This window comes from Colletotrichum siamense (genome assembly GCF_013390195.1).
Source record: "Colletotrichum siamense strain Cg363 chromosome Unknown KSG_Cg363_contig04, whole genome shotgun sequence".
NCBI lineage: Eukaryota > Fungi > Ascomycota > Sordariomycetes > Glomerellales > Glomerellaceae > Colletotrichum > Colletotrichum siamense.
This window is the reverse complement of record NW_023501017.1, coordinates 2432027-2458430: the sequence shown is the minus strand read 5'-3', so window position 1 is coordinate 2458430 and position 26404 is coordinate 2432027. Positions and strand designations below refer to the sequence as shown.

General features: G+C 54.7%; 6 protein-coding genes across 6 annotated transcripts; 4 read left to right on the top strand and 2 right to left on the bottom strand.

Moving 5' to 3' along the window:
- Nucleotides 1–526: 526 nt before the first annotated feature.
- On the top strand, nucleotides 527–3880 carry pma-1-1 (Plasma membrane ATPase; the record flags this gene model as incomplete). The annotated part of the gene is made up of 5 exons (XM_036638449.1): nucleotides 527–708; nucleotides 770–1068; nucleotides 1168–1391; nucleotides 1480–3198; nucleotides 3254–3880. The coding sequence occupies 5 exons, from the start codon at nucleotides 527–529 to the stop codon at nucleotides 3878–3880; spliced, it is 3051 nt and encodes a 1016-aa protein (XP_036495483.1).
- A 2711-nt stretch (nucleotides 3881–6591) lies between these two features.
- Nucleotides 6592–8085, bottom strand: CGCS363_v006599 (uncharacterized protein; the record flags this gene model as incomplete). The annotated part of the gene is made up of 1 exon (XM_036638448.1): nucleotides 6592–8085. One exon carries the CDS (start codon nucleotides 8083–8085, stop codon nucleotides 6592–6594), a length of 1494 nt encoding a protein of 497 aa, XP_036495310.1.
- Nucleotides 8086–8618: 533 nt separating this feature from the next.
- sudA (Chromosome segregation protein sudA) lies at nucleotides 8619–12331 on the bottom strand (the record flags this gene model as incomplete). Its single annotated transcript, XM_036638447.1, has 3 exons — nucleotides 8619–8917; nucleotides 8970–12235; nucleotides 12294–12331. 3 exons carry the CDS (start codon nucleotides 12329–12331, stop codon nucleotides 8619–8621), a joined length of 3603 nt encoding a protein of 1200 aa, XP_036495309.1.
- A 4735-nt stretch (nucleotides 12332–17066) lies between these two features.
- On the top strand, nucleotides 17067–22961 carry mot1 (putative helicase mot1; the record flags this gene model as incomplete). The annotated part of the gene is made up of 3 exons (XM_036638446.1): nucleotides 17067–17077; nucleotides 17154–17171; nucleotides 17309–22961. 3 exons carry the CDS (start codon nucleotides 17067–17069, stop codon nucleotides 22959–22961), a joined length of 5682 nt encoding a protein of 1893 aa, XP_036495306.1.
- Nucleotides 22962–23367: 406 nt separating this feature from the next.
- Nucleotides 23368–24168, top strand: CGCS363_v006596 (Uncharacterized protein; the record flags this gene model as incomplete). The annotated part of the gene is made up of 1 exon (XM_036638445.1): nucleotides 23368–24168. One exon carries the CDS (start codon nucleotides 23368–23370, stop codon nucleotides 24166–24168), a length of 801 nt encoding a protein of 266 aa, XP_036495305.1.
- A 428-nt stretch (nucleotides 24169–24596) lies between these two features.
- On the top strand, nucleotides 24597–26171 carry cdc37 (Hsp90 co-chaperone Cdc37; the record flags this gene model as incomplete). Its single annotated transcript, XM_036638444.1, has 3 exons — nucleotides 24597–24620; nucleotides 24682–25965; nucleotides 26049–26171. The coding sequence occupies 3 exons, from the start codon at nucleotides 24597–24599 to the stop codon at nucleotides 26169–26171; spliced, it is 1431 nt and encodes a 476-aa protein (XP_036495308.1).
- Nucleotides 26172–26404: the final 233 nt, after the last annotated feature.

Below are 26404 nucleotides of genomic sequence, written 5' to 3'. Positions count from 1 at the left end.
TGTTTTGATGCTTGCAACTTCTTGGCGTTGATCCGAGCAAGACGGGGTACGCAGCTACACGCCGGTCCCTTGCTCACACGCCGCCGCGGTATCTCTCGTGTCTCTGGCTGGAGTCTGGCCGCCTTGCCTTGCCTCCATCTGGGCTGGCCTCTACTCGTGTACATACACACTCATACGCGAGTGTGTGTGTGTGTGCCGTCAGTCCTGTGCTTGCCGCGAGTTATGCTCAGTCTGCCTTCCCGGCATACCTTGGTCCCATCTTCTTCTTTTTTTGTGCGCATCCGCGGAAGTCCTCACCCACTCACCCCGTCCGGCCTCGCCGTTTGACAGATAATATAATATGCCCTTCCTCCCACCGTGATTCATGTCTTCCTAACTCAGCCTTTTCACCTCTTCACCCTTCCGTCACTCCTTCCCCCCCTTCTTTGAACCCCTCCTACCCTCAATCTCGACCTGTCCTGCTTGCGTACTCTTGTTGGCTAGTTGGCTCGTGTTGGCTACAGCTGGACTGTAATCCCTCGTCACCATGGCTCCCTTCAAAATGGCCGGTCTAATCGGCAAGGGTGGCAACAAGCACTACCCGACGGCCATTAGCACCGAGGAGGACGACCAAGACCTGGAAACGGGCAACTTCCTCCAGGAACGCCAAAGGAACAACCGGGTTGAGGGTGCTCAGGGTGAAAGTGGTTCTAACGAAGAATACAAGTCGTACGTCTAACACCACCCAATGGCTCCTTAACTGCAGCATCACTGACTCAACCCGCAACAGTCTTGTCCGCTACATCGATACATACCGTGATCCCAATGCGGAAGTTGAGGAGATTGAGGAGTCTGGCGCCTCAGCAAGCCACCCCTCATGGATGTTCTGGAAGAAGAAGGCCGACGGCACCAGCGGCCAGAGCGCCTTCGTCACGCCTGCCGACTGGCTCAACACCGACATGAAGACCGGTCTTGACCCGATGGAAGTCGAGCGTCGCAGGAAATACACTGGCTGGAACGAGCTCTCCACCGAGAAGGAGAACATGTTCCTCAAGTTCGTTGGTTTCTTCCGTGGTCCCATTCTCTACGGTAAGCTACTCCCCAAAGACGCTGTGGCCACGCCCGACTTTCACAGCCTGGCATGACCGCATGAAACACCCCCGACCAAAGGCTAATTATCCAATGCAGTCATGGAGGTTGCTGCCATCCTCGCCTTTGCTCTGCAAGATTGGCTCGATGCCGGTTTGATTGTGGCAATTCTGTTGCTCAACGCCGCTGTCGGTTGGTACCAGGAGAAGCAGGCTGCCGACGTCGTCGCCAGCTTGAAGGGTGACATCGCCATGAAGGCGCTTGTCATTCGCCAGGGAAGAGAAGAGGAGATCCGCGCCCGTGAGCTCGTGCCCGGTGACATTGTAAGTCGTCTCATCATCAGCCAGCCCTTCCGCGCCCCGCGGTCCTGGTTCGCGACAAAGTCAATTTGGCTAACACGGAACTTTTCAGATCGTCGTTGAGGAAGGCCACGTCGTCCCCGCCGATGCCCGCCTGATTTGCGACTATGAGAACCCCGCTGGATACTCCGCCTACAAGGCCGAACTCGAGGCCCAGGATGTCATGTCTCCCAACCGTGAGAAGTTCGACGAGGACGGCGAGGAGGGAACTCCCCAGCTCGGCCATGCCATCATCGCCGTCGACCAGTCTGCCATGACTGGTGAGTCTCTCGCCGTCGACAAGTTCATGACCGACACCGTCTACTACACCACCGGTTGCAAGCGCGGCAAGGCCTACTGTATCGTCACCCACGGCGCCCAGGCTTCCTTCGTCGGAAAGACCGCTTCTCTCGTTCAGGGTGCCCAGGACCAGGGCCACTTCAAGGCTGTCATGGACTCTATCGGTACTACGCTCCTCGTTCTCGTCGTCATCTTCATCCTCGCTTCCTGGGTTGGTGGTTTCTACCGCAACATCGAGGTCTCCGAGGAGGGCTCTTCCGTCAACCTGCTCCACTACGCTCTCATTCTCCTCATCATCGGTGTTCCCATCGGTCTGCCCTGCGTTACCACCACCACTCTCGCCGTCGGTGCCGCCTACCTCGCCGAGGAGAAGGCTATCGTCCAGAAGCTCACCGCTATCGAGTCCCTCGCTGGTGTCGACATTCTCTGCTCTGACAAGACCGGTACCCTCACTGCCAACCAGCTTTCCGTCCGCGAGCCTTTCGTCATGGAGGGTGTTGACATCAACTGGATGATGGCCGTCGCCGCTCTCGCTTCTTCCCACAACATCAAGGCCCTCGACCCCATCGACAAGATCACCGTCCTCACCCTCAAGCGCTACCCGAAGGCCAAGGAGCTCATCGCCGACGGCTGGAAGACCGAGAAGTTCACTCCCTTCGACCCCGTCTCCAAGCGCATCACCACCATCGCCACCCACCGTGGAGTCCGCTACACCTGCGCCAAGGGTGCCCCCAAGGCCGTCCTCGCTCTCACCGACTGCACCGAGGAGCAATCCGCTCTGTTCAAGGAGAAGGCCGCTGAGTTCGCCCGCCGTGGTTTCCGTTCCCTCGCCGTCGCCGTCAAGGAGGAGGATGGCCCCTGGGAGATGCTCGGCATGCTGTCCCTCTTCGACCCCCCTCGTTCCGACACCGGCCAGACCATTCTCGAGGCCCAGGCTCTCGGTCTTCAGGTTAAGATGCTTACTGGTGACGCCCACGCTATCGCTGTCGAAACCTGCCGCATGCTCCAGCTCGGCACCAAGGTCTACAACTCCGACAAGCTCCTCCACTCCGACATGGCCGGCACTTCCATCCACGATCTTTGCGAGCGCGCCGATGGTTTCGCTGAGGTTTTCCCCGAGCACAAGTACCAGGTCGTCGAGATGCTTCAGCAGCGTGGTCACTTGACTGCCATGACTGGTGACGGTGTTAACGATGCCCCCTCCCTGAAGAAGTCCGACTGCGGTATTGCTGTTGAGGGTGCCACCGAGGCTGCCCAGGCTGCCGCCGATATCGTCTTCCTCGCCCCCGGTCTCTCCACCATTGTCTCCGCCATCAAGCTCTCCCGCCAGATTTTCCAGCGCATGAAGGCCTACATCCAGTACCGTATCGCTCTTTGCTTGCATCTTGAGATCTACCTCGTCTCCTCCATGATCATCATCAACGAGACTGTTCGCGCCGACCTCATTGTCTTCCTCGCCCTCTTCGCCGATTTGGCCACCATCGCCGTTGCTGTAAGTGCACTTTGCACATTCTCACACTACCGTACAATATCTAACAAGACTACAGTACGACAATGCCCACTTCGAGAAGCGTCCCGTCGAGTGGCAGCTGCCCAAGATCTGGATCATCTCCATCGTTCTCGGTGCCCTCCTTGCCGGCGGTACCTGGGTCCTCCGCGGCACCATGTACCTCACCGACGGCGGTGTCATCCACGAGTACGGCTCCATCCAGGAGATCCTCTTCCTCGAGATCACCCTGACCCAGAACTGGCTCATCTTCGTCACCCGCGGCTTCGAGACCTTCCCCTCGTTCCAGCTCATCGGCGCCATCGCCGCCGTCGACGTCCTCGCCATCCTCTTCTGCGTCTTCGGCTGGTTCTCCGGCGGCCGCGGCGAGCCCGCCTCCCCGCCGTCGCTCAACCGCTTCCTGTCCGACAACGGCCGCACCGACTTCGTCACCGTCTGCGTCGTCTTCGTCTACTCCGTCGCCGTCACCATCGTCATGGCCCTGGTCTACTACATCATGACCAACATGCAGAGCCTCAACGACATGGGCCGCAAGAAGCGCAGCGTCACCGACACCATGATCGAGAACGTCCTCACTCAGCTGAGCAAGGTCGCCCTCGAGCACGAGAAGGACGACAAGGGCGAGAGGTTCTACATTGCCAACCGCACCGTTGTCGAGGAGGGTTAAACCGCATTGATCTCGCAAATTTAGAGTCAAGCGTCAGAAGAGCGTGCGAAAAGAGACATGACTTCAGCAAGAGCGTCTTTTTCCCAACCACAGCATTCTGCAAATTACTTTTTTCTTTTAACTTGGGTTCAAAAAACACATCTTTTTCGTCACATCATAGAGAGAAGAAGAAGAAAAGGTTCAAAGGGGGTGGAAAGGGGGTTTACTAGATGACGCGCTTTCGGTAATACTGCGTACATCACAACTGTCACTAATGGCCCCCGATTTTTTCTAATTGTAACAAAAGACCATTGTTCTGGCGTTGGTCGGGTCGGTCGGATAATCGAATCAAATTTTTCTATGTTCTAAACAAACATACCTGTTCCCTCTTGCATCGTGACCTGTGACTTGACAACTGGTATTCCCAAACTAACACAACAGCAACTAACTTCACAAGGTTTGGGGCGCTTCTCTCTTCGGATTGGTCTCAAACAACACGGAAAAAGCTGGGCGCAACCGGCGAGGCATTGTCTGGTCTTTCCGCCCTGTCCCCAAAAGCTTACGAACACTCCCGGAAGTCTCCTTCTCTCGGGCAAACTCCAGTTGGCTGGTTCGCCGCGCTTATCTCTCGTCACATGATTCGCAACTCCGGCTGTTTTGCAAGTCGTGCGTGGGTGGGCTCCCGGACCTTTCATGCGTTGGGCAGTTGTTTTTTTTCCCCCTTCCCACTCCGCTACTCTTCTTTCCTCCGGCCGAAGTTTGAAGGAGTAGTCGAGTTGGCCCGAGTTCCCACCATCCCGCCCCCCCCCATCGCAGTCAGCAATTTCGCCTCCGCCGACATCCGCCTGGCCCCGACCTCGCTCAGGAGGTGTTGGACGAGTCGAGCATTCTGCCTCACGTTGGGGAGGTGCGGATCTCGGGGTGGTCAGTGTTGATCCGTCTCGTACAGGAAGTCTTTCGGAGGGGGGGGTGGGAAGGGACGGATGATGACGATATTTCGTGGGAAGAGCAAGTTTCCCGGGATTCTCAACGTCGCGAAAAGCAGGTGTGTGTCGTGTTGTGTAGCGTATGCAGTGCTTTGGGCTCTCGGAAAGTCCGGTGTATGCGTTATGGGATTTGAGATTTGGGATTTCTCTTTTTACCCCTTGCCCTCGTGTTGAAGAACACGGCGTCTGGAGAGGGAATACGTGAAGGACGGGAAGGAATCACGGCGTTCCGTCGTTCAGACACCCTTCACGGCCAATCGGTGTCGACGAGTCGGGACCGAACGAACACTGTGCCCGAGAACGGCATATTGCGTGCTTTGGAAGCGGGAAAGGATGGATGTTTTTTTTCGTTGAGGATTCTTTGAGGAACCTGAATCCATGTTCGTGGCCAAAGACGTTGACAACCTCGTGGATCCCTGGAGGGTTGTTTGGAGATCCGCCCCTCTCCGGTGCTGACGTTCAGGCTGTGCGAGGGACCTCTCGTATCGCCACGGTGTCGACTGTGGTTTTCCGTGCTGGAGGCGTTCGCGGGACTCTGGCCGGTGGACTCCTGTGTTCATGGGACATCCCTTGCCATCGAAACTTCTGGGAATTTGCCATTTGAGGTAATGGGGAGATTGGATGCTGTGGCGGTATCCTGCACCGCATGTGAGGCCCCGATGATGGCGCCCACAGCTCATTTGTTTCTCCTGCGTTCACAATCGACTTCATGTTTCAAGATAATGTACACAGGTTTCTTTCCCGCTATCTACAAAACTTTTCGATGAGTTTAGGTGCATTCTCGATGTCCTGGCCCCTCTCATCGCCCGGAATAGATTGGGTCTTGGCTACATTCTTGAGCTTAGAACGTGACCTATAGATGGCGGAAAACCTCAGTGAAGAGTGTACTCACCCATAACTAATCTCCAGGAGCTCCTTCGAAGTTTCAGATAGAGAGATTCGACCTCAACACATCTCACTGGACATACCTTGATGGTCATTAACCATCCATTTACTCGGATGTATTTACATAGACCAAGTTTACAACGTTCTTTCAGTGAGATGTATGCTCTAGCCCGCGAGCGCTTGTACGAGGTCATAGATGACGCCTACTATTCAGCAACGACTCAGTCATATTCCCATGCGGAAGTGAAACGACTACTTGAGTAGACAAATGCGCATATTTGCTGTCTGTGACTCGTGTTTCTCATTTACCCATCGCTCTGAGGCAGTAGGTCATGGAGTTGGCAGGGCTCTTCGATAGACACTGCGAATGCACATAACAAAGATTTCTGTAAGTCGAATTTTCGCTGTGGTCTCATTCAAGGCCTACAATTGTCTGGCCGATTGCGTTCTCATAGAGCAAGGGCTAGTGACGCATCTCTGTGACCCTGAGACTGGTGAATGACGAACAAAGTACAAAGAAGCTTCGCATGAAGTATATGAGTATAGGATAACGAAGGCTTTAGCAGGTCATAGATGAGCGTATGAATGTCGCTGCTGGCCTGCGGCTTAGGCAGGAAGATAGGCATAAACGGCTTTTGGCCCTCAGGGAACAGCCGTCGGATGAGCCTGGGACCTTGATCGAGGCCTGTTCAAGAGGCTGTCATGGCAAGTGTATATGCTCGCTAGATGTTATGGAGCCATCTAGCCAGAGTTCTTGATGAATGAAGTGAAGATTCTTCAACCGTTAAGGCTTGAACGGCGTGCTGCCAATCGCCAACTTCCTCTCAACAGCTGAGGGGGAAGTAATGAGGAGACCAAGAATCATATCCATTCATACAAAGAATCATCGTCGTCGTCGCACTCCTCCTCATCATCATCACTATCAAGATCGATGTGGCCAGGAAGACTACACTTCAGCCCTTGTTCCTCGCAAACATTGCGCAGTCTCCGCATGCCGCGCGCGAACTCGCCACCATATTCATCGCGTATCCTTTCCGCGTCCAACGCAAACTCCTGCAGCTCCGGAGTCCCAGTTTTCCAACCGCCGCCCAGGAACGGCCCCAGCAGCGGCACGTAGACCTGGCTCGGACATGCTTCAAAGGCGACGAAGCCCCACAAACTGTCGTTGATAGTGAGACGCTTGAGCTTCGGGGGCATACCTTCTGACAGTGGCGGCAGCGCTTCTAAGTCTCTGTCCTGGCCGTAGAAGACACATAGAGAGATGTTCAGCTCCTCTAGCACCTCGAGGTCCCGCAGAGAGTCGAGGCTTCCCTTAACTAAGACGCTCAAGTTGACAGCGTCGGGGTAGTCCTCGTCGCTAATCTTATATTTGACTGTCAGACGCAGCAGCGTGCTCCTTACATGACGGAGTGCTTGCCGCAGAACAGTTGTGTCCTGGATATACGACTCGGGAATGAAGCTGTCCAAGTAGAGGGATCTGAGACTCGGTGTTTGCTTTAGCAATGCTTTGATGCTGCTGAAAGTTGCCGCCGAGCGATCGAGACGTAAGCTTGTCAGGCTCGCCGCATTGGGAGCCGCAGGAAACGGCCACGCGACGTCGGAGCTTTGAGCGTCTTCATCCCAGGCATCGATTCGAGGAGTTCTCCCCAGACGCAGGCTTTTGATCTTGGGCAGATATAAGGACAGCATGAAGAGCTCTTTCGGAATGTGATCCCAATAGTGAGAAATATCCCACCTATGATAGGAGGTGACGCCAAGCTTTGTGAGGTTGCCGAACGTCGGCAGGCGAGGGTCGTCCTTCACAGCCGCCAGTCCATTGCGGAAGAGCGCCGTCAGCCACCTGGCTCCCAGCCAGGCGAATTCGTTGTCTACCGTCAGACTCTCCAGCTGTTCACATTGCGCCAGGATCAGTGCTGAGGCGGCGGTAAGGTCGCCATCGAAGATCGCCGTGATCCATTCTGCAGCACGCGAGGATTGCATCCCGTGGACGGCTTTCCTGACTAACGCGTCGCTCATGTCGCTGGCAAGAAGCGGAGGACCGGTCCACTTGGCGAGAACACCCGCCCGCTCAGGGGCCAAAGTGTCTAAAGGCATCTGTCCTGTAAACAGCCGCACGCTTTTGATGTATCTTGTAAGGTGAGGGCTCTCCAGGACGGTTCGAAGAAGCAAGGTAATTCTTGGTAGGCGATCATTGGTCGAGCCGTTCGAAGTGATGGCAATATCGCGATAAGCCAGGGGCAGAGAGACTGAGCGTAGATTCCGGCATGTTTGTGAAAGGCTGATGAGATCGGCGGTGGGAATCTCGAGGAGAATCGCGTCTAGAAGCTCGTTCGGAAGGTTTGCTAGTGAAGCCATGGTATGCTGGGCTGAAAACTGCAATTAGTGTCAGTTGACGAACTACTCGTAAATTATACAATCCGATTCGTCTAACTTGATGTAGATGGTGTGTTGTCGGCCCTTGTGCCTATTGGACAAGGAAGCGCCAAGAGGAGGGTCCGAATTGTCAAAAACATCCTTTGGACGGCAATGGAAGCACCTAGAAGTTGGTGTTTTTCAATCCCATCTCCCCAACGTACATGGACCGTTGCGAGGCGTCCAAGGGGCACAGCACAAAGACACAGAAAGACGTCAAATGACACAGTAAAAAGTCGTTATAAAGCCGTGAAACGAGCACAAGTCTACGACAAAGTCATTCTGCCACATTGACATGGCAGCCAGGAGAACACTCCTCAAAGGTAAACAAGCCTTGTGATATCAATCAGCCAACCATCCACCGCAAATCGCCGCAACGCCATGCCCGGTTGACCCCATCACTTCCCAGATGAGCCCGGCTTCCTCATACCCATATTACGAGCAGTGCCACATACAACTTCACCAATACCCACAGTCTACTTGCCGGCGGCAACGCCCTCGACGAAGCTGAGGGCCTCCTCTGTAGGAACGCAGTCGATGGAACTCGTCTTGCTGTGGAAAGTCACACCGTAGCACTTGTCGGCGACGTGAACGATCTCGGGACGGAAAGTGGTGCAAATGAATTGCGTGCCGGCGTCCTGAGAAATGGACTGGAGAAGGCTGGCGACGGCGGTACGGTACTGCGCGTCCAAGTTGGCGTCGACTTCGTCAAAGATGACCATGGGACTGCTCTCCGTCTGCTGGAGGGCGAAGATGAGGCACAAGGCACACAAACCTGATTTGGCAAGTTAGTAACTGGGTCAGCAAAGGGACGAGGGTTGGCTTACTCTTCTGACCACCACTGAGTTGTTGGATTCTCTGCTGCTCGTCGAGAGTCTTGGAGTTGAAGGACACACTGATACCAACACCAGTGTAGTTCTCGACACTGCCTCTAGCTTCTTCATCAGACTCGTCGGGGTCCACACGACGGTCGGTACGGCGCTGAATAACCAAGCGACCGTGTCCGGCCGGCACGAGCTTCTCGAAGATGGTGGCAAACTCGCGGGACACCTGCTTGAATGTACGCTCAATAGCCTCATCCTTACGTTGATCAAGGTGGGCAACGAGCTCCTCGATGGACTCTTGAGAGGCATCGAGTTCCTTGCGACGCTTGAGGAGCTGATCCTGTTGCTGAGTAAAGCTGTTGTACTGCTCGAAAGCCTTCTTGTTGACGTGCTGGAACTTCTTCAGCGCGTTGCGGACCTTCTTGAGCCTGGTGTCGATCTGTCGCGGGTCCATGTTCTCGTACTTGTCGAAGGCCTCTTCAGGCAGAACGCCAAGGTCTCTGATGGCCTTCGCAGCATCGGCAGCTTGCGCCGTGTACACAGCCTTTTTGGACATGCTCTTTTCGATCGCACCGCGCTGCTTGGCCTCCCTTGCAGCGACCGTGGCGCGGATCTCCTCCTGTTCCGCCTTCTTGGCTTCCCGACGGTCGAGCTTTGAACCAAGTTCTTCAATTCTAGCCTCAATCTCTTGCATCTTGGCCTCGATTGCCTTGGTCTCTTTCTGGAGCTTCTTGAGTTCGCGCTGAGCCTCCTTAAGACTGCCGGACTCGCCAGACGAAGTGTTGTTCTCGAAAGCGGCGCTGTTCAGCTGATCAAGACGCAGCTGCAGGTTCTGGTTGATGTCTGTCTCGAGAATTTGCTTCCGACTTTCGGCGTCACGTCTCTTCTTGCTGGCATCGTTCCATTCCTTCTGGAGCCTCTGCACTTGAGCGTCCAACTCAACCAGCTGCTTCTCCTCAGCGTTACTGAGGGCCTTCTTGAAATCAGACGCCAATTCAGCCTCATCAGCTGCCAGGCTCTCGGTGAACACCCTCATGTCCCGCTCAACTGATTCGCGGTGTCTCAGGGCGTCGCTCAAGCGCTTCTTCTCATGCTCAAGCTGGAAGTTCTTGTTGTTCAGCTCGTGTTTCAAAGGATCAAAGCCAGCCTCCAGTTGCCGCAGCTTCTGCGCAGCCTTCTGGACGTCACCCAAGGCGCGGGTAATTTCTTGATCCTTCTGCTCGATCAGGGTCCTGAACTCGTTGGCTTTTTCAAGCAGACGTTCGTACTCATCGCGCCATTTGCTGACAGCCTGAACTCCCTCGAGCCTAGATCGCCTGGGATCAATGTATCCACCAGTCATGGCACCTCTCTTGTTGGTCGTGTCACCGTCGAGGGTAATAGCATCGACGCCGTGACTCCTCGCGTACTGGCCTCCTATGCTCAGGTTCGGGCACACGACGACCTTGCCGAATACTTGCTGGAATGCCTTCTCGAATGTGGGATCGTAGTTGATCTTGCTCAAGAGAGAGACGATACCGTCTGAAGATCTTGGCATGTTGATGTGCCTTGGGTGAAGCCGGTTGAGCGGCATGAATGTGAGCCTACCGCCGTATGATGAGCGCAGGTGGTTGGTCAGGTATGTCGCCGTTTGGTCGGTGTCCACAATGTAGTGGAACAAGCTGTTGCCGGCAATCTGCTCGACAGGAAGTCGGTAGGTGTCGCTGACCTCAAGCAGCTCAGCCATCGTCCCGTAGGCACCAGGGAGGTCCTCGGTGGCCTTCAGTCGACGGATGGTAGCAAGACCCTGAGCGGTGTCTCTGTCCATCATCGTGCTGAGCTCGCGGTCTGCGCGCTCCCTCTCTTGTCGCGCATCCGACAGAACGGTGTCGAGTTTCTCCTCCTGACGGACTAGCGCCTTCCTCTCATCGTCGAGCTTGTCCAAAATCTCCCTCGCCTTGTGCTCTTCTTCTGCAAGCTCGTGGCGAGTTCCGTTGAAGTTCTGCAGCTGCTCTCTGAGATTGGCAACCTCACTTTCTAGTTGCTTGATGGCGTTCTCGGTTCTGGTGACATCCTCGTCGGCCTCCATCTTGTTCGCCTTGTGGCTCATGAGTCTAGAGTGGAGATCCTCGATTTCGGCTCGCAAGTACTTATCACGCTCGCCCTTGTTCTTAAATTGGGATCCACGGCTTTGCTTGGTGAACAGACGGTTCCGTGCAGCTTCGGCAGTGTCCAGCTGCTGCTTCTTCTCCGATTCCTGGGCCTTTCGTCTGATGAACTCCGGGACGATGCTGTTGAGTTCCTGCTTCTTCGCGGAGATCTCCTCGATGGTCGCTGCGAGGTCAGCCTCGTGTTGCTGCTGGGCTTGCACAGCCGCTGACTGTCCGTCAGACAACGTCTTGACTTTCAGCTCTGCCTTCGCCTTGGCCTTTGCCGTTTCACGACGATCCTCCTCGAGTTGGCGGCGCTCGACCTTGGCCATATCCATCTCTTTCCTCAGCTTGTGAATTTCGGCCTCAAACTTGGTGACAAGCTTTTCGGCCTCCTTCAGTTCTGATCGAATCGAATCAGTGTTTTCTAAACCGTTCTGACGAATGTTTTCGATGCGGTCAAGTTGTTCCTGAATTTGCTGCTGCTCCTGGTAGTAAAGCGCATATTCGAGACACCTGCGCTCGCGATCCTTGTCTTGAAAGCCTCGAAGTTCTTCCTTCTCTTCCTCCAGCTCGGCCAGACGCTCCTTGATGTAACCCAAAAGTTCGTCAATCTTTTCTCTCTTGTTGTTCGTTTCGTTCATGATCTTCAGCGACTCGGTTCGACGCGCTTCGTAGACCTGAGTACCCGCAACCTCCTTCAACAATGTGAGTCTGTCGGACTCCTTCATGTTCGTCAACGCCGTGACGCGACCTTGAGGAACAATGTAGTAAGGATTCGACCTCGAGAAGCCGGCCGCCTCGAGCAGGTTGATGACGTCGGTCTTTGTAACGACTTTGCGATCGACCGAGTATTCGTCCTTCTTGGTTCCGATGGTGCGGCGCAGAATGACCTCCTTGCCTCCGCCGTGGAAGCGCTCGTCACTGTTGTCGAAAATGATCTCGACGTACGCCGACATGACGGCGGATCCGGAGCCTTCGTGCAGCAGGGCCTGCCGCTCTTCGCGGGTCATCTGGGTGTAGGCATCGCTGAGGACGAAGCGGATCGCGGCGAAGAAGTTACTCTTGCCGGATCCATTGCGACCGACAATGACGTTCGTGCCGGGGGAGAAGGGCTCGATGACGGTCTGGTCCTTGTAGCTGCGATCGGGTCAGCGGGGTGAGGTTGGGCGATTGTTGTCGCAAGGGGCGCACAAACCTCTTGAAGCCCTGGATGATAATCTGTTTAATGTACATGGTTGCGGAGAGGGTGCGGCCTCAAGGGCAGCGAGATTGCGCGGTTGAAGTCGCTGACGGGCTCGATCAAGCGTCGCGCAAGATTTTCATCGGTTTGCCCAGGAGCTGCGACGGGTTGTTGGTGATGGTGGGGATTGACGCGTCTGGGACGGGAACCGCGATACCCTCGACGTGAGATGCAGGCGCGTCGAATCTGGGGTGCGCTCATTTGGCAGGTCGCGCGTGCCTGAGGAACAAGTGCCCGGCTTGAATGGACAGTGCGGAACTCGTGCGAGACAGTGCATATACTGTGACTCTACCCCGGGTTTGTATATTAATCGGCCATGTAAACGTCCCGGCCAGACGGTTGCACGACGCTCATCCCGTCCCGCTTAAGGAGCCTAATAACCACTGCTTACTAGTGGCTCAAGAGCCGCAGATGGGATTTTCTTTGAGTCGGATTTGACAACGGCTTTTTTTTTTCTTGTTGCAGTATTCAAGTACCGAGACGGCTTGTTTTGGCTGCTGCTCCCTGCTTTTCCTCTCTCGGTAACCTGAAGAGAGGAAAACCCCGTCATTCGCGGGCACGCTGACTCGATCTTGGCAAATTCAAATTCGTCTGGTTGTTCTCTAAGCTTATCCACGGCTTTGGCTGACCTTTCACGCGGCTGCGGCCGTTCGGTCGTTCGTTGGCTCAGCCTGATTGTAAACTACCTTACCTAGCCACTGGAACACGGCGCTCGTGGTCGTACGAACCTTGAAATGGCCAGACTGGGGGCTTGAGAATTCGTCAGTCGGTGGTTGAAACTGCGGTCCGAGTCGGACGCGCCGACCATAGTGCTCGTCGCATTGGGATGACTGACTCCGGCAGATATGTCCGCGAATCTCCGCTTAAATACCAGAGACTCGTCAGAGGAATACCTGCCACCATCCTCGCCGAGACAGCCATTACCAGAGGAGGGTGGATTGCAGCCGGTGGGTGATGGATGGTTGAGTGTGGAGGCGTCCCTGACGAGCTACCGCTCTTGGGTAGCATGGCAGGTCTTCCGGGGGCTGGCGAAGGAGACGCGGAGGTCCATGGAGCTCACGTAAGGGTTCAGCGCAGTGATCCGACACTTCCGCGTTGGCCTCCATCTGGTTGCCAGAGCCGGCGCCAGTGCGCATGCAGAGAGCTGTCTGTGTCTCAAGGTCGGGAAAGGTGCTAGACTGTGGGTGCGCCGGGCGACCGCGTGAGCGTGTCGGTGTGCCTGAGCAGCATTCATGATACCGGGCGATCAACGACTAGTTTGAGCTTCAACATGGATAGAGCTGGATCCATCCCATATGCACCCCGGTCGGGTCGCTGTCGAGCTACGCGCACTGACCATTTTGGTCGATACAGCGTCCACGTAAGGTACATTTCCCTGCCAACAACTGGCTGAGAGACCACGTATCACTGCAGCTGGATAAGGTGTCGGCACAGCTGCCAAAGTTGAGGCGATTCACTTGCTGGAGCCCCAACCAAGAATCTGTGTATGTAGAAACGCAATCTATTATGGGGGGAAACGAGAGAGGGAAGACCGAGTTCTGGAGAAAAAGAGAGAGCGAGAGAGAGGGCATGACAACTGACAGAGACAGAGGCAGGGGCAGAATGGCCGAGGCGGGTAAGACATTCCAGGTCGCCCTGGAACAACCAGGGACGGACGGGACAGGCGGAGCTCGATGTGAAATGAGGCCATCGTAATCGGGGCAGTCTGAACTGCACTGGCTGGTTCCATTGTCACTTCCATGTCAGTGATACCCTACGACACAGCAAAGCAGCGACTAGACAGCCAAAGGAATTGGCCGTCGGCCACATACTCTCCGACAACACCAAGCTTCTCTAAATCTCGAGAGGAGAGGATGGGTAGACAGAGAAGAAGGGAAAAAAAGAGAATGACCCAAAACGAATCAGAGATGGCGTGCCGCTGGAACGCCAAAAACTTGGGACCCTGCGGCACTGCCAAGATTCCCAACCTTACCCCACGTCTTTTGTGCCAGCCGAACCAGCTTATTTCCAGTTCGAGGCATCAAACCAGGACTGGCCGTGGCCGCAGCTGCACGCCCTGCCTTAGCTATGCCTGTGATGATCCTCGCGCCGTCTCCTGCATCGCCAGTGCCAGCAATAGTCGCATCCGCATCCGCAGCCCGCCCATCGCCGCCAATCCGGCTCCCATCCATCTCGTCCATCAAAATAGACACTCAATCCATCGATCCATCTAAACCAGAGGATCATCTATCATCTCTTTCAGTCCAGTCGTCGGATTTTCGGGAGGCACGATATGGTGAGAGACTGCCTACTGCCCAATGCTGCCAATAGGGCGAAAAATGCATCCTGTCTGTGTGTACCTAAGGTGAAGTGCCTGTCCGGGCTAGTCTCCAAGGGGTAGCCTGGTATGTTAATCGCAGGCTCGGGTTAACAGCTACGGTCAGATCTATCCAATCTGACTTGTTGTTCAGATGCGATGGAAGACGTATAGTCTGCCGTCCGTTGACATAGCCTGTCGGTATCATTCACAGGCATTTGCTCACTTAGCCCCCGTTAATGAAGAAAAAATCACGCTCCGTTGTCAAGGGGGCAACGCCTGGTATGTGCGGAAGGTCGTCAACCAGAGAGACTCTAAAAGATCTGCCGTGGGTTGGGTCTCGTCTAGTCCAAGAAAAGTCAAGACATTGAGGCAAGCTCACCCGTCACCTCACGCAAGGGAGAAGGACATGATGACACATGCGGAAACTGGACTCCGATTCGCAGTTTTCAGAGATAGCACGTTAGCGGTGGGCGAGCATCGTGATAGGCTCTGTCGCTGTGGTAAGTGCCGAGCGGGAACCTTGAACATGGGGATGATGGCAGAGACAGAACAAACTCAAAATAGAAAGGTTCAAGGCTCTTAAAGGTATGTGTGTGAAACGCTGATTATACCGTTCTCAGCTTTTTCCAAAGCGTGTCTGAACCGTTGGTGTCAGTCGAGCGGCAAGGCTGCTGGACTGTTCGCCAGCTTCAAATATGCACCATTATCTTCAACCTTTATCAGATCTGGCGCTGGCGGGTGGCGCCAAGGATACCAAAGTATTGGCATCGTGGTTGGATTTGATGACGCTTGAAAACTGTGAAGTGGATTAAGATAGCAGTCGCGTCGTAGAGGTGGTTCTGCAAACTCACGATGCGACTAAACAGTACCCTGATGTATGAGAAATTGAGCTAAGGCGCAAAGCTGGTTGTAAGCCGCGGTGTGTTGTTGCCTTGCGAATGGTAGCAAGACAGGGGACTCGATTTGAAGGGGTGCAGGTTGGATGAAAAGGGACGATGAGATAGGTGGTGACATGAGGCAGCGAGGCACACCTCTAAATCGAAGTGTCAGTGTAAGGTCAGAGGCACTGGATGGACAGATGCAAAATGGCAGGAGGCCGGAGAGGACGACGACGACAGCAGCCGGCAGGGGTTATTGTTTGCTGGGGAGTGGAGGCGGACCAGGGGCGCTAGATGACGCTAAGGAAATTAAGCGAGACACCGTCGCTGCGTGAAGGAACGGCTGGCTTTCCTTCCATTTTTTTTTCTCTCACGGGCCCACGGGTAATTATAAAAGTACTGCAGGCATACCTTTAAGACTGTCCGGGCCCCTCCACCCCAAATTTTCCCTCCAGAGCGCAGTCCCGCGGCCACCAGAGGTGCTGCCCTTTTTCAACCGGACCCCATCCAGCCTCGGATCGCACCATTTGATTGGCTCAACGGTCCACGCCTAGCCAGAACCACAGGCAACCAACAGCACCACGACAGGCAACTGCAGCTGAGATCCCTTATCCTTAGGCCACCACAGCAGCACCAACAAGCAGCAGCACTGCATTCCCGCCTCGCACCTGCCCGCCACTGCATCCAATTATCCACCCAAAGGCGCGTCGCTTCCTTCCCACTTAAGGCGTCGTCCTTCTTGCCTTCTGGAGCCTCACCTCTCCCGGTGCCTTCTTTCCTCGCCCCGGTCTGCAATCACCACGTGCGCGCAACAGACACACCCACCTCGAATCATCACCATCACCAATCGATTCTCGTGCGCATCACGCTTGCATCGCAACGACAACTTGCAATCAACTAGTTTGTCGACTGCTGCCATCTCTCGGTCTCGGGTCTAAAAGTCCGACTCGACCCGGCACGGCGACATCAATTGGATCCTGCTTGCCCGATGCATGCAAGGTAGCCGCTTGTTCTTAAACAAGACTCGGCCTGATCCGCAGTGGACGGGATCGCGATTGCTCTCTGGCCCCATCCAGACTGATGCTCATCACTCCCACCCGCTTGCTCTAGAGACAGGTACGTATCTTATTCTCTTAGCCGGCATCTGCTCTACCCCGACATCTGCACGCCACACCCTTTCTCTCATATCTCTGCAATATTCGCCTTCTGATTGGATCGCTCGGTCCGGCATGTCTCCATGCGTGTACCGCAAACGCATTCCATTATCCGTGTCATCCCACCTCCATCAGCTTCCCCAGCTGTCATGATTCAGACTCAACCCAAAGTGCATCACCTTCGTTTGGGCAAGTCAGGATGGCATACACCACGTGTTTAGACTTCCACGTTTCTCATTCTTTATTTTTCGCCCCATCCATGCCGACACCCATTTACCCGCCATGCCCCCTTCATCCACTTTCAACAAACTCACAACGGGCTCCTTGAGACGCCGCTAACACGCCAGCAGAAGCCCAATCTATGATGAAACTCCCATCAAGTCCATCATAATACAAGATGGCGTCGAGGTGCGTTTTCTTCTATCCGATCATCGCGATCGCCCGCGATCTTATGCCAGAACTAGCACTAACCTTGTTACCACAGACTTGACAGATTGGTCACGTGAGTAAATCTTCACTGCAACCCAGGCACATCCGCTTGTCACGTTCCACTCGCTCGTCATGTGGATCGTGCAGGATACAGCCATCTTTCAAGGGGTTACCATATTCGTCGTTCAGAAGATAGCTGACATCTTGCAGGATTCTCGAAACGGGGAGCACCCGTCTCATTCGTGACACTGCTGTCAATCAATTGGCTGACTGGCAGAAGCAGCACCCAGATGAGCTGTTCAACCTTCTTTCCAGAGTTGTCCCCTATCTTAGACATAAGGAATGGGAGACACGATCAACAGCTGCCAAGGCCATTGGCAAGATCATTGAAAACGCACCTCTCTATGACCCAAATGAGGATGAAGGAGATTCCGCGCCAATCAAGAAAGACGAGCCGGAGGAGAACGGCCACGTGAAAAAGGAGGAGGAGAAGGACGTCCCATCTTTTGCTACCGATGAGCTCCTGAAGTTAGGGACGCTCAACGTTGAACACATCATCAAGCATGGCCGACAATTATTACGAGGCGGCAACATCGATTTCGCCTTGGCCTCATTAGACCCCTCTGCACGACTTGCACACCAAAAGAAGACTCTCAATGGACGACTAGGTCTCCTTGGCAGGGTCTTCGAGGACGCCGAGATGCCCGTCCTCGTGGAGAAGGACCACAGTCCCATGACTCCCCAAGATTCAGCCAACGGCCACAACGGAAGCAAGGAGAATGCCTCCCAAGGCCAAAGTCAACCGGCAGAGGAAGCAGGATTGAGTTCAAGGCAACTCAATGTGCTGAAGAGAAAACGCAAAAGAGAGTTGCAGAAGGCCGCTCAAGGAAAGGGCGGATTTGGAGATCTTTCCATTAGGAGGACGACCACCGCTGGTTCAGAGGGCTTTGACGATACACCGATGCCCGATGCCGATTCAAAACAAAAGAATGGAAAGGTCAACGACTACTTCAACCTGGACAGACCGGCCGACGTCGACGAGGAGTCAAAAGTTGTCAGCGAATTCAAGGGGCCCGTGATTCCAATCAAGTCCGAGATTGAGGCGGACGAGACCATGGAGGGTGCTGAATGGCCCTACGACCGACTGTGCGACTTCTTGAAGGTGGATCTTTTCGACCCGTCCTGGGAGACACGGCACGGAGCCGCGATGGGCATACGTGAAGTAATTCGTGTGCATGGTGCTGGAGCCGGCAGGATACGATCCAAGTCTCGGGCTGAGAACAACCGCTTGAACCAGGCCTGGCTCGATGATTTGGCTTGCCGACTCTGCTGTGTCTTGATGTTGGACAGATTCACTGACTACAGTTCGGATACCTCCGTGGCACCAATTCGCGAAACGATTGGTCAATCCCTTGGCTCAGTCCTTCGACACGTTCCGGCAGATTCAGTCCACGGCATCTACAAGATCCTCTATCGCATGGTCATGCAAGATGATCTTCATCTGGAGATGCTCCAATGGTCGGTTTGCCACGGTGGCATGGTCGGTCTCCGATATGTCGTCGCTGTCCGAAAAGACCTGCTCTTGGAGGATAATGAGATGATTGACGGAGTCGTACGTCTGGTCATGAAGGGTCTGGAGGAACACGATGATGATGTCCGGTCAGTGAGTGCTGCCACGCTCTTGCCGATGGCGAAGGAATTCGTCACTATGCGCCCTGGCTCCATCGACGGACTCATCAACATCATGTGGGGAAGTCTCGCGGATCTCGGTGATGATCTGAGCGCAAGTACTGGCAAGATTATGGACCTTCTTGCGACGCTCTGCAGTTACCCCGAGGTTCTACAGGCCATGGAAACATCCGCCGCGCAAGATGAAGAGCGTTCGTTCACTCTGCTCGTACCGCGACTCTACCCGTTCCTTCGACACACAATTACGTCTGTCCGACTCGCCGTGTTGAAAGCGCTCATGACATTCGCCAACCTCGGCGCCCAAAACTCCCGCGGCTGGCTCAATGGCAGGATCTTGCGCCTCATCTTCCAGAACATCCTCGTCGAGAGAGATCGTGAGACACTGAATATGTCTATTGATGTGTGGACAGCCCTTGTGCGATCTCTTTCGCAGACTCCTGACGTTTTGGCCGATGAGTTTGCGGCACACGTCGACCCATTGATGAGGCTAACTCTGCACCCCGTTGGTGTGTCACGGCATCCCCTACCCATGCCTGCGCATCTCTTCCAGAGACCTTCAGGCGGCACTTACACGGCAGTCACTGCAACACCCGCCCGCAAGGCATCATCTCCTGAGGGTCCTGAAAGAGCCACCAAGCGCCGCCGGAAGTCTGCCAAGACTGATGACGCGCCCGTCGCGACGCATACACATGATGTCGATGGCCATATGATCCAAGGCGACGTCGACTTGGTTGGCATGGATACACTCATCCGTTCGCGAGTTTCGGCTGCCAAGGCGATGGGTCTGATCATGTCCTTCATTCCGAACAGCCACATGGCAGAGTACGATGAGCTCATCACCAGTGGTCTCGCAGACAGGAACGCCTCCACGCAGCTTGCGGCTTGCATGGTCATTGACGAGTACGCCAAGAACAACACAGCAGCCGAAGGACCTCAGAGATTTGTGGCACCCTTGCAAAAGATTATTGAGGCGGAGCGGCCCTCTCATTACGGAGACCTAGTCAGCTACATGCATCGCGTACGATCCCAGTGTCAGCAACTTCTCAACATGTTCCGCGATCATGGCAAGGTCTCAAGCGGCAGACTCCCTACACTCGCCGTTCTGGTTCAGGGAGACGAGCAAGCTGGGCCTGGTGCTTTCTCCATCGCCGTCGCAGACAAAGTCGTCGGCGAAGACTTTGACAAGCTCAAAAAGGCCATGTCGCCCGGACAACGCTTGGTGGCCAGCCAGCAGCTCGGGGAAGCCAGAGATGTGGCCGCGTCAGCCATCACCGACGCCAGGACTGCCAAAGAAGCTCGGGATGTGCGCATTAAGGCTGCTGCTGCTTGCGCTTTGGTTGCGATCAAGGTTCTTCCAAAGAAGCCGAGTCCTCTCATCAAGGGAATCATGGACAGCATCAAGACAGAAGAAAACCAGGAACTTCAATGTCGTTCCTCTGCCACGATTGCCAGTCTCGTCCAGCTGTTCAATGAGAAGGGCCGTCGCGGGCCTGCCGACAAAGTGGTCTCCAACCTCATCAAATTCTCTTGTGTTGAGGTTGCGGAGACGCCCGAATTCCCCGTACATGCAACCAAGACTGATTGCGTGCTCTCCATGCAAAAGGAAGAAGACCGAGTTGATCACGCAGACGCAGCCAAGTGGGCGAGGGAAGCCAAGGCGGCGCGCATCACCAGACGTGGCGCCAAGGAGGCTCTTGAAATCCTGTCCAGAACGTATGGTGCCGAACTACTCACGGCCGTTCCTACCGTGAGAACGTTCATGGAAGAACCTCTCGTGAAGGCATTCAGTGGCGACTTGCCCGCCGAGGCACGGGACCCCGAGAACACCTTTGGTCAAGAAATCGTCGACGCGTTGTCACTCATCCGGACTCTCATGCCAACTCTCGACAAAGCCATTCATCCGTTCGTCATGGAGAAGGTGCCGCTGGTGATCAAAGCCTTGCATTCCGAATTGTCAGTATTCCGCTATATGGCAGCGAAATGCATGGCCACTATCTGCAGCGTCATCACTGTGGAGGGTATGACGGCTCTTGTCGAAAAGGTGCTCCCATCCATAAGCAACCCCGTCGATCTCAACTTCCGACAGGGAGCTATCGAGGCCATCTACCACTTGATTGCCGTGATGGGCGACGCCATTCTACCATATGTCATCTTCCTCATCGTCCCCGTCCTCGGCCGCATGAGTGATTCGGACAACGAGATTCGTCTGATTGCAACAACCTCGTTTGCCACCTTGGTCAAGTTAGTGCCTCTAGAGGCCGGTATCCCAGATCCTCCAGGTCTGTCCGAAGAGCTTCTCAAGGGTAGAGATCGTGAAAGGACTTTCATTTCGCAACTGCTCGATCCCAAGAAGGTGGAGAGTTTCCAGATTCCCGTCGCCATCAAGGCCGAACTTCGTTCATACCAGCAAGATGGTGTAAACTGGCTGCATTTCCTCAACAAGTATCACCTCCACGGCATTCTCTGCGACGACATGGGTCTTGGTAAGACTCTGCAGACCATTTGCATGGTTGCCAGTGATCACCACAATCGCGCGGAGGAGTTCGCCAAAACCGGTGCTCCCGATGTTCGTCGTCTTCCGTCTTTGGTCGTGTGCCCTCCTACGCTGTCTGGCCACTGGCAGCAAGAAATCAAGACTTATGCCCCGTTCCTCAGCGTCACGGCCTACGTCGGCGTGCCTGCTGAGCGCAAGACGATGAAGGACAATCTCGATAAGACCGACATCGTCATCACCAGTTACGACGTCTGCCGCAACGACGCAGAAGTGCTCGCCAAGTACAACTGGAACTATGTCATCCTCGACGAAGGTCATTTGATCAAGAACCCCAAAGCAAAGATCACGATTGCTGTCAAGAAATTGGCGAGCAATCACCGTCTGATCCTGACTGGTACTCCCATTCAGAACAACGTTCTTGAGCTGTGGTCTTTGTTTGACTTTTTGATGCCGGGATTCCTCGGTGCGGAGAAAGTGTTCTTGGACCGGTTTGCCAAGCCCATTGCCGCCAGTCGTTTCAGCAAGGCATCATCGAAGGAGCAGGAAGCTGGTGCATTGGCTATCGAAGCACTCCACAAGCAGGTACTTCCGTTCCTCTTGCGACGTCTCAAAGAGGAGGTGCTTGATGACCTGCCACCAAAGATCTTGCAGAACTACTATTGCGACCTGAGTGATCTTCAAAAGAAGTTGTTCGACGATTTTACTAGGAAGCAAGGCAAGAAGCTCCAAGAAGAGGCTGGGCGCGAAGACAAGGATGCCAAGTCGCACATTTTCCAGGCTCTCCAGTACATGCGAAAGCTCTGCAACTCGCCAGCAATGGTCATGAAGCCGACGCACAGCATGTACGATGAGACTCAACGCATCCTCAACAAGCAGGGAACTAGCCTCGAAGACCCTGTTCATGCTCCGAAGCTAACTGCGTTGAGAGATCTGCTTGTCGACTGTGGCATTGGCGTGGAAGAGGCTGAGTCTAATGATCCACTCTACCAGCCGATTAAGCCCCATCGCGCCCTTATCTTCTGTCAGATGAAGGAAATGCTGGATATGGTCCAGAATACCGTCCTCAAGAACATGTTGCCCGGCGTTTCTCACCTGCGCTTGGATGGTTCAGTCGAAGCCAACAAGAGACAAGACATTGTAAACAAGTTCAACAGTGATCCATCATACGATGTGTTGCTCTTGACGACCAGCGTCGGAGGTCTGGGTCTCAACCTTACGGGTGCCGACACGGTCATCTTCGTCGAGCATGATTGGAACCCGCAAAAGGATATGCAGGCTATGGATCGTGCCCATCGTATTGGCCAGAAGAAGGTTGTCAACGTCTACCGTCTTATTACCAGGGGCACGTTGGAGGAGAAGATTCTCAGTCTCCAGCGTTTCAAGATTGACGTTGCATCAACTGTCGTCAATCAGCAGAATGCAGGCCTGTCTACCATGGACACAGATCAGATATTGGACTTGTTCAACCTGGGAGATACAGGACCTAGTCTAATATCCGACAAACCAAAGAACGCAATGGAGGGCAGGGAAGAGGACATGGTGGATATCGAAACGGGTGACGTCGTTACAGGCAAGCAGCCCGGCAAGAAGGCTTGGCTTGATGACCTGGGCGACCTGTGGGATAACAGCCAGTACGAGGAGAGTTTCGACCTGGATGGTTTCTTGAAAACCATGCAATGAGACACGGAACCATCGAATCAATGACCCGGAGTTTGGCTTGGCATCTAGATTTTGACGAGAGCGACTTGGATGCTCTTATGTTTGAGGGCACGAGAAGCCTTATGCGTCGCTGTATTCATTACGAAATCGTATGTGCGAACTTTATGTATCATATCATACATAGTATTGACTCCTAAAAAGGGAGTCAAGGGTGGAGTGGTGGGCAAAACTGCCACACTTGAATATGCATCTTTAGAGCGTTACGAATTACCCAATAACTCTGATCATCAACGTTGAAATCGTCGAGACCATTTGTATTTTCTTCTCGATTGTGGGTTAGTCAATCCGAGACCCGTTTTTCTCGACAATTTGTTTGTAGTTGCAATTCTCAAGTCGATTCTGGAAAATTACACTTCACAGAACCAAGATGGCCAACATGGGCGTTGCCCAGAAGGGGCTCATCCAGTATATGTCAGACTTACACCTTGAAGTTGGCAACCAGTATTCTACCTTTGACTTTCCAGCCATGTCACCCTACCTCCTGATTGCTGGAGACGTAGGCAGCTTGGCCGACTACGAGGAGTACCTCGCCTTCATCCGCCGTCAGACGAACCGCTTCGAGGGCGTGGTGCTCGTCCTAGGCAACCACGAGTTCCACGGCCTTGACCACGACAGCGCAATTGAGCGGGCGCGACGGCTTGAAACGGAGCCATCTCTGGAGGGGAGGCTTCACATTCTTTACCGCGATAGATTCGACACCCCCGGCTCGCTAGTGACGATTCTGGGATGTACGCTGTGGTCTCTGGTTCCCGACGAGGCCAGGGCGGCGGTGACGGCCAAAGTCAAGGACTTTGAACATATCGAAGCATGGACGGTTGATGACCACAACGAGGCGCATCTGGCAGACGTCACTTGGTTGAAGAGGGAATTGGGTAATGTGCCGGAGGAGAGGTCGGTCATTGTAGTCACGCATCACGCGCCGTCGATGGAGGGGACGTCGGAGCCCAGGCATAGCGGCAGCATTTGGTCTTCGGCGTTTGCTACGGACCTATTGGGGGCAGGAGGCTGGGAGAGGGTTCGGTGTTGGGTGTTTGGGCATACACATTATTCGACGGATGAAGTGGTGCAGGGAGTTCGATTGCTGAGCAACCAGAGAGGATATGTACGCGAAGGAGGAGTTGCGAAGGATGGACTTGATCCCAGCAGAGTCATTGAATTATCGCGCTGATAGAGAGCGAGTTTTCTGAAGTGCCAGAGAAACACAAAACAGACTAAAAAAAAGGGAACAAAACTTTTGAAGAGACTGTGTTCCTTGGCGTGTTCTTTATTGTCTTCCATTACTTGTTGTCTTCGTTGTCGCCGTTGTTCCCCTTGTCGCTGTTCGTCTTCGTCCCCCGTCGTCGTCTCCGCTAGCCGTCTATCGTCCTTAGCGCAGGTCCTGCTGACCTCATAGCTGCCCTGGGCTGTTTGGCTGCAGCTGTGACGCGCCTACTAAACGGCGGGGTATTGCCCCGCACCTGTGATGCTCCGTAGGTAGTGGCGCCAAACCAGCTCCTGCCCTCGAAATCCAGAACATTCCACGACACAGCGCTTTTTGAACCACAACGACAGAGGCCCTCCTGGCGACATACATCGCGTCGCCAAACAACCGCCAAAATGCCTGTCGACTACAGCAAATGGGTAAGTCGCGCAGTCCTCGTGCCCCGCAGTCATTCAGCCGCTAATCAAGAACCCTCCACAGGACGCGTTGGAGCTCAGCGACGACTCGGACGTTGAAGTGCACCCCAACGTCGACAAACGTTCGTTTATTCGTGCCAAACAGAACCAAATACACCAGGAACGACTACAACGGAAGCACCAGATAGAGACGCTCAAGTACGAGCGCATCATCAACGATGGCCTCATGAAGCGTATCTCGGGCTTGCTCGAAGCTCTGAAATCCCACGCTTCCGAGGCAGAGACGCGCAACCCTGGCGAGGTGGCCTTCCAGGCCGTTATGGAGTCCGCAGGCAAGCCCGAGGATGACCAGCCTCCCCCGCGCCCTGAAGGCGTCCACAGCGAGTCGGAGCCCCTGCCTACCTTCTCCAAGATGATGGCCGTTCTGCTCGACCAGGTCAACAAGGAGCTGGACGAGAAGAAGCCTGAGAACCGCTACCAGGGCATGCTCGAGGGTGTCGAGGGGCACTTGAAGAAGGTGCAGGGCCTGCAGAAGGAGCTGCTGGCCAAGCTTGCCGAACTGGAAAAGGAGGAGGGCCGCAAGATCACAAGCGAGGGCATCCACACGGGCTTCGATAGCTCGCACGTCAACAAGTCCAAGTCTGAGGGCAAGGAGCCGGAGCGCAAGCCGGAGCTGCTCAACCCCAACTTTGACATGTCGCAGACGCTTCCCCCGAAGGACTCCAAGACGTCCTACGACGACGACGAGGAAATCGAGGCATCGCCCGCCGCGAAGAAATTTGCGCAGATCAAGGCCGCGGACTACTCTTCCAGTCTCGCATATCTGTCGAGTAACCCTCAGATTCTGACGGAGAAGGAGACGGATGGGCTTCTCGTCCTCGCGTTCGACGCGGCCCTCGAGGGCAAGGACGACTACTGCCGGCAGTGCGTACACCAGGCGCTGCTGCTGCAGTACTGCCGGGCGCTGGGCAAGGACGGCGTGGGCATGTTCTTCAAGCGCATCACGACAAAGGGGCACCAGGCACAGGATGTGTTCTACAAGGATGTCCAGGACACGTACGGCAAGATCAGGAACCGCGCGAGGGAGATTGTCAAGGAGCGCGCCAACGAGCCGGAAGGCGTGGAGCAGATCCAGCTGCATGCCGTGGAGCCCGGCACGGAGATCAAGATTACCATACCGCCTGAAGGTAGCGAGGACCCGGCGGTCAAGGAGGGCCGGGCCATTTTCGAGGGGTTCAGCGCCGAGTTCCGCAAGGCGCTCGAGAGCGGCAGCTTGGACGAGGTGAACAAGGTGCTCGGCAACATGAAGGTTGACGAGGCGGAGGACATTGTCGGCAAGCTTAGCGAGGTGAGTGGGCTCTTTTCATTTCTTTCGATACGAACGCTTCTGTTTGATGAGACATGTTTTACTGACGAGATTGCGAATTGCAGGCCGGTATTCTGAGTCTCGAGGAGCAAATTATCGATGCCACGACGGAAGAAGGCCAGAAGGCGCTCAAGGACATGGAGGCAGCAGCCGGCTCGGAATCCGGCTTCGCGCCGGACCCAGAGTAAAGCAGATGAGGATGAGCCGTGTGTTTGGAGCCGAGGCCCGAATACTCGAGGGACGAGTATGGTGATGGGCAAAGACTGATGACCATGTCAAAAGTAAGCAAATTAGATGAAGACAATGAGAGCAGCATCCGAAGAATTGCACCAAGGCATTGATGAACTGCTGTCTGATGGGGGAAAGCATTGAACACGGCATGCGCACTGCACAGCATTTCAAATGGCAAGACGAACGGGGA